General features: G+C 34.6%; 1 protein-coding gene across 2 annotated transcripts in view; it reads left to right on the forward strand.

Annotated features, from left to right (window-relative positions):
- Nucleotides 1-4,603: 4,603 nt before the first annotated feature.
- GLRA3 (glycine receptor alpha 3) overlaps nt 4,604-19,219 on the forward strand; it is a 176,111-nt gene continuing 161,495 nt past the window's right edge. For both annotated transcript variants that reach the window (XM_050789937.1, XM_050789938.1), the window contains exon 1: nt 4,604-5,117. In XM_050789937.1, coding sequence (XP_050645894.1) covers nt 5,047-5,117 — 71 coding nt within the window. In that variant the 5' untranslated portion in view covers nt 4,604-5,046. The remainder of the gene's footprint in view (nt 5,118-19,219) is intronic.

Consider the following 19,219-nt stretch of genomic DNA (forward strand, 5'->3'; position numbering starts at 1 on the left):
AACCACAAGAGATATCAGCTCATATTTGTTAAGTTGGCTATTATCAAAAAACACAGGGCATGTGTTAGCTAAGATGTAGAGAAAAGAGAACACTTTATACTGTTGATGGGAATGCAAATTGGTAGAGCCACTATGGAAAACAAGATGAAGGTTACTCAAACATTAAAACTAAAATTACCATTTGATCCAGAAATTCTACATTTGGGTGCATTTCTAAAGGAATTGAAATTAGTTTGTTGAAGAGATATCTGCACTTCCATGTTCACTGCAACATTATTCACAGTAGTCAAGATATGGAAACAACATGTGTGTCCATTGATGGATGAATGGATAAAGAAATCAATTGTGACACCATGATTCATGGTAATATATACACACACAGGAATGTTATTTAGCCTTAAAAAAATAAGAAAACCTGAACATTTGTGGCATCATGAATGGACCTGAAGGACCTTATGTTAAGAGAAATAAGCCAGTCAACAGAAGGATAAGTACTATATGATCTCATGTATATGTGGAGCCTAAAACAGTCAAACTCACAGAAGCAGAGCAAAGGGTTGGTTATCAGAGGATAGGGGAGGAGGAAACTGGGGAAGGATTGGACAAAAGTTCTAAAGTTTCAATTACACAAGACAAAAAAAAATTTTGAATATCTCCTCTACAGCAAAGGTCCTATGATTATCAATACTGTATTGTATACTTTAAAAATTGTTGAGAAGATAAATCTTAGTTAAATGCTCTTACCACAAAAAGAAAAAACAAAACAATCGGAAGAGTGGGAGAAAACTTTGGGAGGTCATGGATGGGATTATAGCATTAATTGTGTTGATGGTTTCAAAGGTGTATCTCTATCTCGGAACACATTAAGATGTGTACATTAAATATCCATAGTTTTTTGAACATCAATCATCTCTTAATAAATATTTTTAAAACTAAATAAGCAATAAATTACTCATTTAAATATTCTGAAAAGTTAAAACTGTCTACAAAATGTACAAAAAATAAATGCAATTTCACATTTTAAAAAATGAGGCTCAGGAGATTACCAATGGGATATTATTCAGAGTCTCGTGAGCTATAAAAGGGATCATGAATTTCAATTTGTTGCATTGGAAATAAAGGGCTTTGGGAATAGAAGTAGCATCATTTGATTTACTTAAAAAAAACTTAATATTTATAGTGGAGCTTTAATTAGATTAGCAGGAGAAACAATTAGGAAGCTGTTGCTGAGATTCATGTACAAAATTGTGTAGCCTAGACAAGCAAATGGAAATAAATTATTGGATATTTCTCCCACTATTCAAAACAGAGTGTCACCTAATCAACTAATAACTTTTCATGATTATTCCAGTGTTCTCAGTAGGTCAATATCTATGCCAAAGGTAAGTTCACTAGGCTCATATATTCAGTGACAATATATAAGCCTGCCATAAGGCCAATTATTCTCTACTAGATGTATATTAAATAAGCAACTTTCTGATTGATCCCAAAATTAAAACTTTCTTTCAAACTTAGGGAGTGTTAATTCAAATATGCCAATATTCTAATTATTTCAAAAGTAACATTACTTTTGGTAAGTGTTTAAACTGGCATTTTGTGCTGTATATCAATTTTTGATGAGATGGTTAGAATGATTGAATGCTACTGAATCCAATCAACTCTCAGTAAACTAGCACTAATTCTATACTACATTGACTTAAAGAGTATATGGGGCTTTCATTAAATAGCAAAGCATCTCAACAATGTGTGGAAAATATTATAGGTTTAGCATTGGTAGAAACAACTGAGAAAATGAAAAAAAAAAAGCTAAATAAAAGAGGCATCTTTATCATTATACTGAAGTTGATCTTTCTGTAGCTTAGGCAATGTACATATATTTTGAAAAAATAGAATAAATGTGCCTTAAAAATAGCTCCATGGTAGTGAAAAAAGAAAAACTAGACAATGAACCTAAAGTCCCAAATTCAAGTTTGATATCTTCAGCTTACTGGATACGAGGGCTTGTAACCATCACTTAACCACAAAGGTCTACAATTGCTTTCTCTTGAAAAGTAAGAATTAAGCATGATGAAGCTCCGAAGTCCCATGTCCTATATAATGTGAAGTAGAATTTGTTAGTGCAAGAAAGCAATAATAAAGGCCACAAAGGGTTAAGCTGAGATTTGATCATGTCAGAATCCAGCTTAGTTGTATATGAATGGGCTGATCAGCTACTCTTCAGCTACAGAAGGTTCCCTCTGCCCCAGAAACACATTCAGTCGCCTACCCATTCAATCAGGACTATTATTCTGAAAAGAATAAGATTTACAAGATAGCTACCAAAAATATGTAGATGCATAATATTCCATTTGACCTTATATAAATTAAAACAAATAATATAAATGTTCATCAACAAAAATACACTAGGAAATTAAACATCAAATGTTATCTGAAACAGAGCACCACAATCAACTCAATTTTTAATATATGTAATTACTCTACTTCCCAATGCACTGTAACAAGTTCATTCATTTATTAATAGAAAAAATGCATATTGTGTTTCCAATATGATAATTAATGCATCCAACAAATATTTAGTATCTACTATATGCTAAGTGCTGTGCTAAATAGAGGCCATTGTCCTCACTCTAGTGAAAAAGTCAAACAAATAAATGAGGAGGATGATAACAAAGAGTGATAAGTAATTTGAAGAAAATATTTATGGTGTTAGGAAAAATGAGTATTATGAGGATTCCAGCCATTCTCTCACATGACCTTTATATAAAAAAAAAAAGAATTAGATCCATACTAATTTTATGTCATACTAATTTTATAAAGTATATTCCTACATTTTATGTTAACTGCAAGATGAAATAGTTAAAATTATCCTGTCTTTTAAGCTATTGTGTAATTTAATTTTCCAGATTACTATAAAGAGTTTTAATATTATCTATTAATGTACTGACTTAAACATACATTAGTTGTCTCCTTCAAGCCAGAGAATAAATCTGCAAGGTCATTTAATCTAATTTTCTCAATAAATATACTTTAAAAATATATATTAAAAAAATATTTTTTAAAGAACATAACTTTTCTAAAAGTACCCAATCAGTGGTTAAGCATAGCAAGGAATCCACGTATTCTTCAAATAAAGTTTTGAAGTTTTTTACGGTGTACGATTTTAAACAATTATTACTGCTATTCAAAGAATGACCAACTAAAAAGCTTTTGTGCTTAGTGAGATTTCAAAAGATTCATCATGAATAATTAAGTTAATAAAAACGGTGTGAATCTTCTCCAGGTGCAAATATTCCTGGGCAGAATCAATGGTGTTCCTTATGAAACTTGTGGCAATTTATCATTTAAATCAGAAAACCACTATGTGAAAAGAGACAAGTATAATAAGAACATCTAGAAATAAATCTGGGAAACTCTTTATTGTCACTGAATGTAAATAAAGCTTTTTTACTAAAGCGTAGAGAGAGAAATTTTTCATATGAGAGGGTTGGAAGGTGGTGACTTATGCTTTCCCGTTAAACAGAGAATTTCAGGAATAACTAATGTGTCGAAATAAGGAATCATTTTTGACATGTCAATAGACTAAGTTAAGAGATGAAAGTAAGGATTTCAGAATAAATATCTGAGGAAGTTTTGGGGAAAATCTAAGATTCAAGGAGTGAACATTTTGATCATGGCTGATAGTAAATAAAAGCCACTATAAAGATCAAATAAGTTTTAATTTTTAAAAAATTCGATTACTTTGAAATACATAAACAACACAACACACACACACACACACACACACACACACTTTTCTTTTCCAGTCTTCCATCCAAAACCCAAAGTAAATAAATGTGGGAAGGGAGGAAAACAGGGACAGAGAAGGAGGGGGGAAAATAGAGAAAAAGAAGGACAGAAAGGCTAACATGATGGAGAAAAGATGGACCTTATGGTACCATGTGACCTAGCTGTTCTTCTCACTTGAACTTACTATGAAGATGTAAAAGGGAAAAGACAAAACAAAACAAAACAAAAACAAAACAAAACAAAAACAAGTGGGAAGGATTGCGTCTCTAGTAGCCATCTCTTTAGACTTCACACTTTCATCTTTTTAGAACCCTTACTATTACTGAAGGAAACCCAACTTAAATCCAGTCAACAATGCTTCCTGGCCAGAAGCTGGCCAGGCTTGAGAGGATTCTGGAAGCAGCTGGTTCTTCCGTTCCACGGGCGTTCATGCACCACATTGTCTTCTCTTCCCCAGCCCTCCGCCAGGGTCTGGGTTTACTGTTGACTCTCGCATTTCGGTGCAGAGTCTAAGAGACAGTGTCACATCCGAAAAGACCTAAAGTGTGTCTTTTCCCGGAAGAGAACACTAGAGGGTCCCTCCCGCGGGGTTATACTACCTAAATCACAAAATCGCTGACTTTTCCCTGTGGCTTTTACCGCCCACCTCGCTCCAGTCGCCTTTTGGTTTGTTTGGGTTTTGTTAAAGGGTGAAATGCTAAGCCCCGCCTACCGTCGTAAGTGGCCTGTCACTCCGTCCCGCTGTGCGGTCGTGATTGGCCAGCAGGAAGGGTCGTCGGGCCCCACCCCCCCTTCCCTTTGCCGCGCTCCAGGTCTCGGGTTTTAGCCCAAGGTGGAGAGCGGGATTCCAGCGGGCGGCGCTTGGAGCAGGTGGAGAGGCATCCTCTTTCCCGCTGTTGCTGCTCTTCTTCCTCCAATCCTGGGTCTCAGTCAGGGAAGGACGAACATTCTTCCTTTGCTGGTGGAGCTTTAGAGAATTGTTGCCCAGCACCTAGGCACTTCAGACATTTCATCTCACTCATTTTTGTAATTTCACTCTAAAAATCACCTGCACATTTATAACCCTGTGACTCTCCCCTTCTGCTCAATGCTGAGAAGGGGTCCGCATACTGCAGGGAGCTGTCTAAGGTGCTGAAGCTTCCCAAGCATCAGTCTACACCAACACCGTGCGGGGTTAGATTGCACATTTTCATTCTGTCTTTCTGGTTCCCCATGCCTTGGATAAGACTATTTTCAGGATCGTGAATATCTCTCCGTATCATGGCCCACGTGAGACACTTTCGGACATTAGTTTCGGGATTTTACTTCTGGGAAGCAGCACTGTTACTCAGGTGAGTCCGCTTGGATTTAACAGTTGGAGAACTCATTAAGCCTGTGTATTACGTTACAACCACTTGTTATTGATGAAACCGGGAAATTTGCAGTTCTATATTGACTTGTTGAAACAATCAATTTAATAGCATTGCTGTCTATCTAAATTATCTAGCTGTCTATCTACTGAGACCTACTCATTTGTTTTTTCATTAATTCGTGCATTTTAGCAACCGGCATCTTGAGTTATTTGCAGCTGAGAAAAAAAAAATACAAATTATTTCAAAAGCCTACGTTTTCCTTCTCAAATTGCTTTTAAAGTTCCCCTTTTCTAAGTGAATTATATAATTTGGGTGTTACTCTCTTTTTGAAAGTTACAAAACATTTACTATTTAGAAATGAGACATTACTTTTTTAAATGCAGAAATATAGAAGACAGTCGTTTACTGATGAGAGAAACTCCAAACATTGTTGGTATATTCAAAGGTTAAGTTAAATGAATCAAAATAAGGGCCTTGCAAGTACTATTTTCTAATGACCTAGTTCAGGTAATACATGAAAGCAAAATCATAAATAGATTATTAGATATGTTCTATGTCAGGAATAATCTTCTTGATGAAAGTAATATTATAACAAAGCCATTAAACTATGAAATTGTTCTATAACATGTCATTTTCTTATCATGATCCTGTCATATTTGGCAGGCTTAAAAAATAATTTAAAGAGTATAAGAGAACTAGGCAAAGGATCAGATAATTTTACCCCATTCTTAATGAATGTGTAAAGGTAAGGTACTGCTCACATAGAATTTTAACCCACCAATATAAATTTTATTTTACTATTACAATTAATTACCATAGGATTTCCATTTTTATGGCTTGCAAGGTTTTCAAAGGAGGATTGAAGTCAAATAACTAGAGTAACCAAGTTATATGTATACTGATTTCTATTAGGAGTATGTAAATATTCTTTATTGTTATGTCAATTTTTCATCTTTGGGCTACCTTAGAAAAACCAATAGTGTATCTCAAACTACCTTATAGAAACTTAAATTATTTTGATTTGCTTATATAGAATAGAAACTGATTTTGATGGTTATTATTTCTGAAATTATTGATTTTTTCCCAAAATAAGAAATTCAACTATTTTTAACCAAAATATTTTCAATGAAAATCATTTTTATATGATCTAGTAAATTTTTGTAACTTTATTATTGTCAGAAATTTTATTTGTAATAATTAAAGCAAAATATATGGAGCTTTTATATTTATGAAATTTTTATGTAAAGGAGTACGAACTTCATGTTAAAATATAAACTGATAATTTCCCTGTAATATATTTCTTCATGGCTTAGATGGTAAAATGCATTTTTTCAAAGAAATCAGATTAGCTTAGTTGATAGATACTTAGATTTAGGAAGCTAAAATCAGAAACCAAAATGTTTTGGTCAATGAGGTTAAATTTGTATAATGGCAATTCACTATGATATTTGTTAAAACATGTTCTGAGATAAATAATTTGCATCACTAGATTCCCTGATTTTTGTCCAACTGTGTTAAAAGCTATGAAAAGTATTTCAAATGGATGACTGTGATTATAAGAATTTATCTTCATTAATCTTAAGTAATTGTAGTTAGAAATACATTTTATGAGTAGCGCAAAAATGTAATTCTTTGAAAAGACATATAACATACAAAAGTTTTACTTCTTAACTTATATTCTTCATCAAGTTTTTCTTTCTACTTTCATAAAACAAATAAATTTTTACCTATCCATGACTAGTCTTAGATGAGAGTAAGTTATCACTCTCTGAAGAACTTTAATTATATGTAAAAAATTAAGCATTTTCACTTTTAGTGATGACAGCCAAAACAGAATTTCCTGTGGAAAAAAAAGAAAGCTCCCTCTACTGGAAATATTTTGTAAAATAAATGTCTTCATGGAAATGATTCTTTATTCTCTAATTCCAACCCTGATGTGTTGAGCACAGAGGAAACAAGAAAAAAGATAAAGACAAAAGAAAGTAATGGCATTAATTTCTAACATATTTTTAAGTTTGAAAACAGCTTACCAGGGCAATTTGGAGGCAACAACAATCAGAAACCACAGATATTTATAAGTAGATAATTTACTGGTACAGACTTTTTATTTCATAGGCTTTGAAGATTTTTTAAAAACATATTTTTGAGATACAATATACACAGAGAAAAATGCACAAATAATACATTTCCCTCTAGAAAAAGTTTTGCAAAGGGAACACACCTAAGTGAAGAGACTACAGTTCAACAAGTAGAAGTGTGACTGTCACAGAAGCACCCACCCCACCCTCTTCCTCCACCATAATCCTTTCCAAGGCACTACCTTGGTCAAAGGTAATCACTCTCCTGACTTATATAATAAATATGTTTTTTTTTTCCATTTTAGAATTTTATATAATTACTCTGAGTCTGCTTTATTTTTATAAGTGTTATGTTTATGTGATTTATCCATATTGTTGCATGTAACAATAGCTTATTCATTCTAATTGCTGTATTATATGCCATTATATGAATACATCATAATTAACTTACCTATTGTCCTGTTGATGAGTATTTGGGTATTTCTTCGGGTTTGTTAGTACTGCTGTGAATATCTTTGAACATCTTTTGTGGTGAATACATGTATGCATTTTGGGATCATGAAGTTAAGGTCCAAGACTTTCTCTGGAAGGGGAATTGCTAAGCATAACATAGGCATGGGTGTGTTTAACTTTAGTAGATACTGCCATTATTCCAAAGTAGTTGTATGTTTTTACACTTATATCAGTAATGTATGAGAGTTTCTGTTGCCTACTAGTACACAATTTGATCAGTGCAATGTTATCATAATATACAAATTTTTAGTATTTCTAGCATATTTTTATAAACCTACAGATGATACTTTAGTGCTTTTATGTTTTTAAAAGCACTAAAATATCATCCATACTTTAGTAAATAAACATTATTAAGGCAAAAGCAGCAGAAAAATATTTACAAAATATTTACAAAAAAGTTTTTAAAACTTTCATACTTGGTTTGGATATTGCTATTTTATGAAATAATTCTTCTATGACTTTTGGATTTTAGTTATCATATTAATAAAATAAAGAACAAAACATCAGTGTTCAGCTTTCTTTGAAATGCAGATAAGTGATCATTATGAAGAGCTTGCAGAACAACTTCCAAAAGCAGGGAAACAGCCAAAAATATTTCATTTAAGTTGATTACTTTCTTGCCATATCATTTAAATTTTCATCTTTACATGTTGATATCAACACAGGATTTCTATTTGAATAAATTAGGGCACATTGTATCAAAACCTGAATGTGTGAATTTCAGATATCATAACAATAAAAAATATAATATTTTCTTGGTTTACTTCAAAGCCTTAGTAAACTATTTTAGCATGGAACTTACTGGTTTTGCTGTTGGTATGTTTTTGGAGGATGAGAGGAATAATTTTTAATGTTGTCTCTATTTGTCTATGTAAGATATTGAAGAAAGCTGTCTTTCTAGGAATAAACTTTTACTATTGTTATGATTTACTACATGCAGGTGTAGCAAGATTCTATATAGTTTTTAAAGAATCTTTGATATATATAACGTGATTCTTCCCTTTTTCTCTGAAAATAACAATAAATTGTCCCATGTATGGAAGAATCATAGTCCAGTCCATGCCTCGAGCAATTTGCGCTGCCAATTGAAAGAACATCTTGAAAAATATTTCCTCTTCTACATAGTTTTTCTTCCCTTAAACACACAACTGTGTACTGAGGCAAGCCAATCAGCAATTATGTGTTTACTGTATAAGATTAAGCAATTCAACAAGATCTATTCACGAAATTCTGTGCACAAATTTTTGTGCTAAGCACAATTTAGCTATGGATGATTGAACAAATATTACCTTTTCCATTTAGCAACTTGGAGTCTAGAATAAACTGAAAAGGGTCAAACAACAAAAGAAACAATTACAGATAGCAATATTTTAGGGAATATAAGGAAGCGAAACCATCAAGAAGCCTTGGTATTTGTGGTGGGCCTTGTAAGATATTTGTTCAAGGGACAAAATGATATATAAAGGGAATATTCTATGCAAAAGGAATGATACAGATACATAGTATGTGATTGGGAAATGGTGGCTGTCAAATTTAGTTGAAATTACAGTCAATGATTCAAAACTGTATTCTACAAGCAAAACTATTGAGCTAGCTACATGAATAAAACTACAAAAATATGGAGGAGTCACACCATTGCTTCACAATGGAATATGGCTAAAATTTAGAAGCAAGTAATTTAATTGTAACTGAGAAGTCATCATTACAGGAATAGTTTTATAACTTGACTCAAAATTTCCCTGTCAGTTCTTTTCTTTAAGAGGTAGTGTTTACTTCAAAATTACAATTAGTTATAGGATTGGTGATAGTAACTATATAAGAGCTATGTAAAGAAACAATGACACAACTACTAGAATAAAAGTTTATTCTGATTGTTTTAGAATTTGGAAACCATGTGAGAATATTTCTCCAAAATGTAGTTTCTTAAAAGAAATAGTGAAATATAGTAGAGGATTTGCATAGTTGGAAGAAAATAAGACATTGAATTTGGTTTGGGGTATTTTGAGGTTAAGATGCTTGCAGAAAAGCTAGGTTTCCTGCCATCAGCTGGGAATTCAGATATTTGCATAGATTTAATTGCCAAAGCATGGATTTACAAAAGGTTATAAAGGTGAGTATACTGTGGTGAAAAGAAAGAATGGAAAATACATTTGTCAATGATGAGGATAGAACACTTGGAGCAGGACATGGAGAAGTACTCAAAGATCCTTGAGCTCAGCTGTATTGATGAGACTTATCAGAACCAAATGATGAAGTTGCAGATTTATCATAGTTTTATGCTATTTATCTCAAGGACCAGTTCTTATTAATAGCATATATTAATATATTTCTATCACTTATCAAGAGAACCTTATTATTAGCATTTCTCTAATTTTAGCTAATCTAATAAACTAGTCCATATTTACAGATAACATACTTTACCCAAGTTTTCTCAGGACATTTTCAGGGAATTATTTTGGAAAAGGTACATCATCTACTTTTCCTTATATCCTGAAACATATCTAGTAAAGTCTCCTTAATTTTCCCACCAAACGTGTCTCTTACCCTTTTCTATAGGATTATTTATATACTTGCATTAACAGTACTTACAGGGTGTTTTTTGTTGTTTGAGACAGGGTCTCCCTCTGTTGCCCAGGCTGGAGTGCAGTGGTGCAATCTCCGCTCACTGCAACTTCTGCGTCCCAAGTTCAAGCGATTCTCCTGCCTCAGCCTCCTGAGTAGCTGGGACTACAGGAACGTACCACCATGTCCAGCTAAATTTTTTGTATCTCTGGTAGTGACAGGATTTACTGTGTTAGCCAGGATGGTCTCTATCTCCTGACCTCGTGATCCACCCGCCTCAAATTCATATGTATGCACATGTATATGTGGAAATACAATGTTTTTATTTTTTGAGTTTTAGGTTTTTGTTTTTTTATTAGGTGGATGGTATATCCTGTGGCTTTATTTTGCTTGGGGAAATGGCCAAGAGAGACAATTGACTCCTCCAGAGAACTGGTTCTAGAGTGAAGGCAGAAATTCCAAGACAGAACTAACTGTTTAGCAACAGACACAGTGTATAAATGGAATGAGCTGTTCAGTGACAGTCAATGAAGCTATTCTAACAACTGCATGGCAACAACACACATTTTCAATAAATGGAGTTTTAAATCCTGAGATGTTATCAGAAGGGAAAACAGTCATAAAACAATACAGCTCAATCATAGTGTATTTCTGAAATGTTTTCCTTACTAGAGATGCTTTTAGGAGGAAGTATTATGAGTACCTTGTAGGCAACACGATGCACAGAGGCAATCACCTCAGTGGTACAATTAGGAATAGCATAAAATTTAAAGGTCTCTGGAAAAAGCTTACTGATTGGAAGGATTTCCGATGTAAGCAATGAAGAATTCTCCATGAGTGCATACAAACATTTGCCATAACCAATTAGGAATTGTGGACAAACCCTGATATATTTCTGATAATATTATACAACCCTTGCCAACACAGAATGATTGGGCTTACAATGGAGGTAACTGGTCCATCCAATATCCTAACTAAATTTTAGAATCTCTGAACAACACCTTCAACAGGTGGTCATCCCTTAAACTTTAAAATTCCCTGTGATAAGGACTTGTTTACTCAGAAGGAAAATATTTATTGTTTTTAATTAGCAAAAACTAAAATGTCTTCTGTTTTCTCCTAGACAAAGTCAACTACTTTTTCCTATATGTACCTCCACAAATATTTGTTTCTGTGTTCTTTGGGGTTTTTATCCATGCACGATGACCTTCCTGTTCATAAAAATTGTGCATATATTTGAGCCATGGTTTTAAATGATAATGTTTTCCATGCAGGCACTCCATGCATGAAGTTTGGATTCTCTAGTTTCAGAGAGCCCATGGCATTCTACCTGAATATCTCTGTAACTTCTATAATAATGTAGGGAGCAATGGCTACATGCAAAGCAGTGTGTTAAGTACTGGGGAAACAAAACCCCAACTTTTAACACTATATCACTGTGGAGAGGAGAACCTGTGATATCCGTTTCCAATTTGTGTTTTAGATTTTCATACAAGTTTTCTCTCTGTATCTAAATTTTAACTCCCATGGAGATAGAATCATTTCTGGCCTTTGTTTTACCTCCATAATGTTCATTTCAATGCCATGCATGCTCAACAAATAATACATAAGCACTGAGATAACATCTCCTGTCTGTCACATCTTTCTAGGATTTTAGATTTGAATTCTATTTAGTTGTCTGTGTTATCATGTGGAGTAAAAAGGAAGTATTGTGTTTAAGATCTCATAAAGTTTATAGGATCAAACAGTCTTCTTTGAAAACAAGAAGAGGTTGTAAAACAGATACAATTGGCAGCATCTAGTGGAAAAGAGAAGGGTTTGATTCTTTCACCCCTGGAAAACTGAATTTGTATTGTGTAAAGCATTTGTATTGTGTGATGTAATGTATACTTCTCAACTTTTTTCATTATTGCCTCTTAAGGCACCTTTCATAGACATTTTTTGTAACTGACTTCCATGAAATTGTAATACCATAGATATATCGTGTATTTTCTTATGTCCTCTCTCTATATATTTATTTTAAAATAAAAATAATAAGACTTTTTATCCCCCCAAGAAAAAATCTTCTGCCCACCCACCTTGGGATGATACCACCCCTTGTTATAATGGTTGCTATGCTTTTATGATGCTTCTTTGACTAGGGCCATATAACTTATAATTTTGGGTCATGGCATAGAAATAAAACCATAAAAAAGTATTCATTTATTTTGAATTTTACTATGACTTTACAGCTTTTTATAATAAACAAGTAAAACAGTCTGTAAAACAAGTTAGTCTTAAAAGCATTAGAGAACTTTAGCAGTATATTTTTCTATAAATGCATATGGCTTCAAAAAGCCACTAGACTTTCTCTGTAGACACTGCTGCTCTTACTAATGTCATATCATAATTTTATTCAAATATCTTTAAAAATAATCTTGGATATATTTTCATTTCTATGTCATTTGTTTTTCTACACACTGTTGACTAGGTTTAGACTCTGCTGACTTTGTTTTTGATGTCAAATACATGTAAAAAGTTTACATTCCTTCTTAAAGTTAACCTTTAGTTACAAAGCAAGATTTCAACAGTTGGTCTTGATATTAGCTCTGGATGTTCTCCAGTTTAGGAGTTAGGAAATATGTACAACAATCTCACAGTAATGTTACTAAAAAATTAAAAAAATATATAATTGGCAGCTAATTGTGGCAACGAGTAAAATACTACTAATGAAAAGAAAATAGATGTAATTACTAGAGCAGTAGGGTGTGAGGAAATTACCAGCAAATAATGCTTGCCTTCTCTGTGGGTGGTGGGGGGAGTGTGTCAGATTGGTCATCTAATACTTTAGGTGGAAGCCTGCAAGAAGTTAAGTGATTTGAGTCTCAATGAAATGACTACCCAAATGTCCTCCATTGAATGACTGGGAGAAAAATGTGAATCCCATCTCTTTGCCTGGCTAATTCCTGTTTAACTCATTTCACATTCTCTAAGAAGCCTCTGGTCTCCCTGAAGTCTAAATGAGGATGCTTCCTCTGTGTGCCAATGCCACATTTCCCAGGACTGTTGCCACTGTCTGAGTTCTCCATCTAGCTCAAACTGTGAAGTTTTTGAGGGCAGAGACCAAAACACATTCCCAGTTCTATATGCAGGGCTTGAAAGAGTGTCTAGCATGCTAAAAGGGCTTACTAATTTCTGGTATGAAGCACTATTTCTTCTTTTCAAAAGCAAATTAACAATTTCAGATAAATAACTCCAGGCATAGCCAAAATTACTATGCTGTCATTCTGTGCTTCTAACATTCAGGTGAACATTCGATGAAGAATTTGGTGTAGCTTATTTTTCTTTATTCCCAATTTTATGTGTCTGTGGTAAAATATATCCCCACTTGCCTCTTATCTCTCCTTTTCACAGAAAAATGTCTAGAAAAAAAATCTTAAAAATTTTCATTTTCTTACTCACCTATGCCTTACTTGTTCTTATTTGGAAACAATTCCCCACCCTACTATTTCATCAGTAGTCAGCTTTCATGTGTGATGGTTTTTCTTAAATATTTTCAACTAAAATAATGCTTCATACCATAATAGGTGTAGAAAATTGCTATTTCATATAGAAGACATATCTTTAAATCAATTTGTGATGTAATCATCTAGTTTAAAAAAGATATTTGCACTGAAAAGAGAAAGCATAACTAAATGACAACACTAAATATTAATCAAATAAATGATGCATGTTCTCAAGGTATCATATTTGAATTTCTAGTTTTACACCTAGCAGAGTTCTGGGATCAAAATCTCTAATAAGTTTCTAATTCTCTAGATAGATGGAGAACCATTGGTATCACAGAACATTTGTATTTGTCTTTTAATCTCTTTGTTTACATACATTTATGTGTTAATCCTATGAGTCTCTATAAAAGGTAGTTGAGTGATGATTCTTTGCTGACAATAACTGAAAATATAATTATGAATAACTACCCAAAATAATAATAATAAATATTGAGGAAAAACCTTTTTTTCTGGAATGGAAAGGAGTATAAATTCTTTAAAAAGAAGGAGAAAATATTATATGAATCTTAAGCAGGTGATGGAATTTGAATAGGCAGAAAAGAGGATGGAATTAGAATGGGCAGGAAAAGCATTGTTGCCACAGGCCACAGTTTCCATGTGGAATGGAGAATATGGTGAACTTCATGGAGATATTTCCACATGGGCCCTCAAGTTTTCTTTTCAAATGAATCCATGCTGTATTGTTGTGTTAGGACTAGCTGCTGAGGAAAATCTGTATGACTCTTCAAGGGAATTATAAAATATCAGCAAATGTTTATTCAAATAATAATTTTTCTGTTACAAAATATTTCATTGTCCGCACTTGATTGTAAGGGAAGAACATATTTTAATAAGCTATTCTGTATTCACTTGTCCAATTGATGTCAACATACACATGTTTTTGTTAATTTCCGTCATTTAAAATCAGTTTGTTCTACTTATCAGAAGTTTAAAGACAGAAACTAAATTATTAGTAGGTTAAACGAGACAAACATCCAATAAAAAAGAGAGATATAAGTTTTCTTGATTTTATAAACAAGTGATTACATTTCTGATAAGTGATGAAGATGGAAGTGTGTAATGAAATCCTAATCCCAGGAACTTAGAGAAAATCTGTCTTTATAAATTACCTTCTTATTAATAACAAAACAATCTAATATGTACTAAATATTTTCCACCAGTTATTAAATCATTCCTTTATAAGAAGTGACTTACATTTAGTCTATTAAAGTACCAAGAGACTTTTCTTTTTTTGTATATCCTACTGTCTAGCACAAATAAATGGACCTCTGTGTCCTTAACTTGACTCCTGTTTTATTTATTGGTAAGAATAGAAGCAGCAGAGGATTATAAAGATAGAACTATTAGAAATCTTCCTTCTGCTTTATGCTGTTTCTTTGTAAAGACCTTAAAACACTTGAAAAGATTCTAAAATATTTTTCCCCTTAAATCTCTGAAATTTAGGATATCTCTTGCTGCAAATCTTAAATAGGGTGAGAATCATCAAAGTCATTGACTCTGCTGCAGACCTTTGCTGGTGCCTCCTGAGACTATAGTGGAGAATTAGGTTTTATGTGCAGCCTAAATATTTCCCCCTAAGTGATAACTGTGAACATAAAATTTTGCTCTATTTCAAAAGGACGAATGCATATCATTCCCTGTGGGTATATGTATAGTTATCATAAATACAATCTCACATCAAAGATTACGCTTAATTGATATGAAAAAAATTCAAATTCCTAGAGAAAAATCATAATTAAATTTTAAAACACAGTAGTAAAAGGATGAGATATATGCCTTTATAAGAAATATCTCATTTATTTCAGATGTTTTCTAAATTAACTGTCCTTGAATTCTATTGCCTCTCCTCATTCACTTGGGTGCCATGTGAAGATAAGAAGAAATTTGGAGAAATAAGACTCAGGATTTAGATCCTGGTTCTCTCTTTGAAGAACTGAGTGATCTTTCTATAGACTGAGTGATTATATTTAATATGTTACTTTTAAAATGTAAAGTGTAGATCTGTTCTATCCAACTACAATTTTTTAAAACTAATATAGTCAAAATCTGATGATCTCTCTTTAGCAGAAAATACACCCTTAGCATTAAAGCTATAATTTCTTATTTAGTTAAATATTAGTAACCTTGGTCGGGTGCACTGGCTCACTCCTATAATCTCAGCACTTTGGGATACTGAGGTGGGTGGATCATTAGAGGTCAGGGCTTCAAGACCAGCCAGCCTGATCAACATGACGAAACCCCATCTCTACTAAAAATACAAAAATTAGCCAGGTTTTGTGGGGCACACCTGTAATTCCAGCTACTAGGGAGGCTGAGGCAGAAGAATTGCTTGGACTGGGAGGTGGACGTTGCGGTGAGCCAAGATCGTGCCACTGCACTTCAGCCTGGGTAACAGAGCAAGACTCCATCTCAAAAAAGTACATATATTAGTAACCTTAATGCCAGATATCTATCTTTGTTTCTAAAATTCATTGTATAGTAGAAGAGAGGGCTTTTGAATGGCAAGAAAGTAAGCAAGGGATGAACAGACCAGCCTCTTATTGTTGTTTTAGTACAGATTAGGTTCATTTGTGAGTGACAGAAAATGCGCAATAACATTGGTTTAAGAAAGATTTTTCTTCCTCTTAAGAGTAAAAGAAAGAAAAGAAAAGAAAAAAAAGAAAAGAAAAGAGAAGCAATTGAACAGCTCAAGGCTGGAATAGAGGGTTGCCAGTCCTTCTCTCTTGCTGTTTTGCCACCCTTAATGTGGGATTGCTTCTTTGAGATAGAAGATAGATGCTCTGCTTTCATTCATTCTGGCTTCTTTTTAGCCATCAGAAAGAAGAGCCTTCCGTTTAAAGGCACTTCCAAGATGTTAAAGATTTTGCAGTTTTCCTGGCAGGCTTATGTGCTTCTGTGGCCAAGTTTTGGCCAAGAAATTGTAAATAGAAATGGCATGCTGAACTTCTTGGAAGCATCTCTAAAGGATGTCCAGAGCTCCAGATGCATTCTGCCTTGTGGAACTCAGACCTTCACTGAAGCAAAAAGGACTGTGACAGGTAGGAAAGGAGCATGGTCAGATCATCTCAGAAATATCACTAAAGAAGTAATATGGAAATAGTTGAGGGGTGGATACCCCATTATACATGATGTGATTATTACACATCACATGCCTATATCAAAAGATCTCATGTACACCATAAATATAGACACCTGCTGTGTACCCACAAGATTAAAATTAAAAATTAAAAAAAAAGCATGCCAAGAATTTGACAACACAAATGAAAAAAAGAGAAATAATATGGATAACTGTGAAGAAAATGTGTTTATTGTTGGGGAGGGGCAAAACTGGCTTCAAAGAGCATAGTACATGATCAGTACTACAGCAGATTTCAAAAATAGAGAGAAGGAAACACAATGAGAAATGACCAAAAGAAAAAAAAAAAAAAAAACTTGTCCATTGATTGGATGTGAGAAAAAGAAAGAGTAGTGTAAGATAATTGTATTTATTCCTTTAGTAACTTGGAGAATGATAGTGTCATGAGAAAAATAGAATATACAAGAAAACAAGCAGTCTTGTAGACAAATATTGTGAGTTAAGTTCTTGATATATATAGTGAACGTGATGCCTATGAGATATCCATTTAATGAATATACAAATGGGAGTATAAGACCTGGAAATAGGTGAGATTGGATGGCGAGAATTCTGGGGAAGGGTTTTCCAATATTTTTTTATTGTTGAGAAGCACACTTTGAGGTTTCATCCTGTTGGGGTAAATAAACCTGGTGACTCACAGAGATCTCTGGCCTATGGGCTCCAGCTGTGCCAGGCCCCAGCTCACACCCTAAAGACTGAGCTACGGAAAACACAGCAAACCTATAACCAACCGGGGCATGCAGATGAGGAGAAGTCTTTCCCCATCATGGACCTAACTATTCAATGTGTGGTCCTTTAACCAGGAGGAAAATCATCAACCTGGAAGCTTATTAGAACTACAAACACTGTCTTTTACCACATACTCACTGACTCAGAATGTGCATTTTATCAAGTGATATGGTTTGGATGTGTCCCCACCCAAATCTCATCTTGAATTCCCACGTGCATTCAGTTTTAAAGCGGAGACAGCATAGAAGTTCAGAAAGTTTGCGGCCTGATGATGCCATAGAAAAGAAACTCCCATTTTCTGAGGAGAAATTCAAGCTGGCTGCAGAAATTTGCATAAGTAATGGGAAGTCAAATGTTAATCACCAAGATAATGGGGAAAATGTCTCTGGGGCATGTCAGAGACCTTTGTGACAGACCCTCCCATCACAGGTCTGGAAGTTTAAGAGGAAAAAATGGTTTTGTGGGCTGGCCCAGGATCCCTTCACTGTGTGTAGCCTAGGGCCTTGGTGCCCTGCATCCCAGCCACTCCAGCCATTACTAAAATGGGTCAAGGTGCAGTTCGAGCTGTTGTTTCAGAGGGTGGAAGCCACAAGGCTTGGCAACTTCCATGTGGTGTTAAGCATGGGGGTGCACACAAGTCAATAACTGATGTTTGGGAACCTCCACCCAGATTTCAGAGAATGTATGGAAATGCCTGGATGCTGAGACAGAAGTTTGCTGCAGGTGCGGGGCCCTCATGGAGAACTTCTACTAGGGCAGTGCAGAAGGGAAATGTGAGGTGGGAGCCCCCACACAGAGTCCCTACTGAGGCATCACCTAGTGGAGCTATGAGAAGAGGGCCACCATCTTGCAGACCTCAGGATAGTAGATCCACCGACAGCTTGCACTGTGCACCTGGAAAAGCCACAGACACTGAATGCCAGCCCATGAAAGCAGCCTGGAGTGGGGCTATACCCACAACGCCACAATGTGGAGCTGCTCAAGGCCATGGGAGCCCACCCCTTGCATCAGCATGACCTGGATGTGAGACATGGAGTCAAAGGAGATCATTTTGGAGCTTTAAGATTTGATTGCCCTGCTGCATTTGGACTTGTATGGGGCCTCTAGCCCTTTTCTTTTGTCCAATTTCTTTCATTTGGAAAGGCTATATTTACCCAATGCCTATACCCCCATTGTATCTAGGAAGTAACTAACTTGCTTTTGATTTTATAGGCTCCTGCACAGAAGGGGCATGCCTTGTCACTTATGAGACTTTAGACTGTGGACTTTTGCGCTAATGCTGAAGTGAGTTAAGACTTTGCGGGGACTCTTGGGAAGACATGATTGGTTTTGAAATCTGAGGACATGAGATTTGGGTGAGGTTGGGGATGGAATCATACAGTTTGTCTGTGTCCTCACCCAAATCACATCTTGAATTCCCACATGTTGTGGGAGGGACATGGTGGGAGGTAATCGAATCATGGGGGCAGGTCTTTCCCATGCTGTTCTTGTGACAGTGAATAAGTCCCATGAGAT

The sequence above is a fragment of the Macaca thibetana genome, chromosome 5 (assembly GCF_024542745.1).
Source record: "Macaca thibetana thibetana isolate TM-01 chromosome 5, ASM2454274v1, whole genome shotgun sequence".
Taxonomy (NCBI): Eukaryota; Metazoa; Chordata; class Mammalia; order Primates; family Cercopithecidae; genus Macaca; species Macaca thibetana.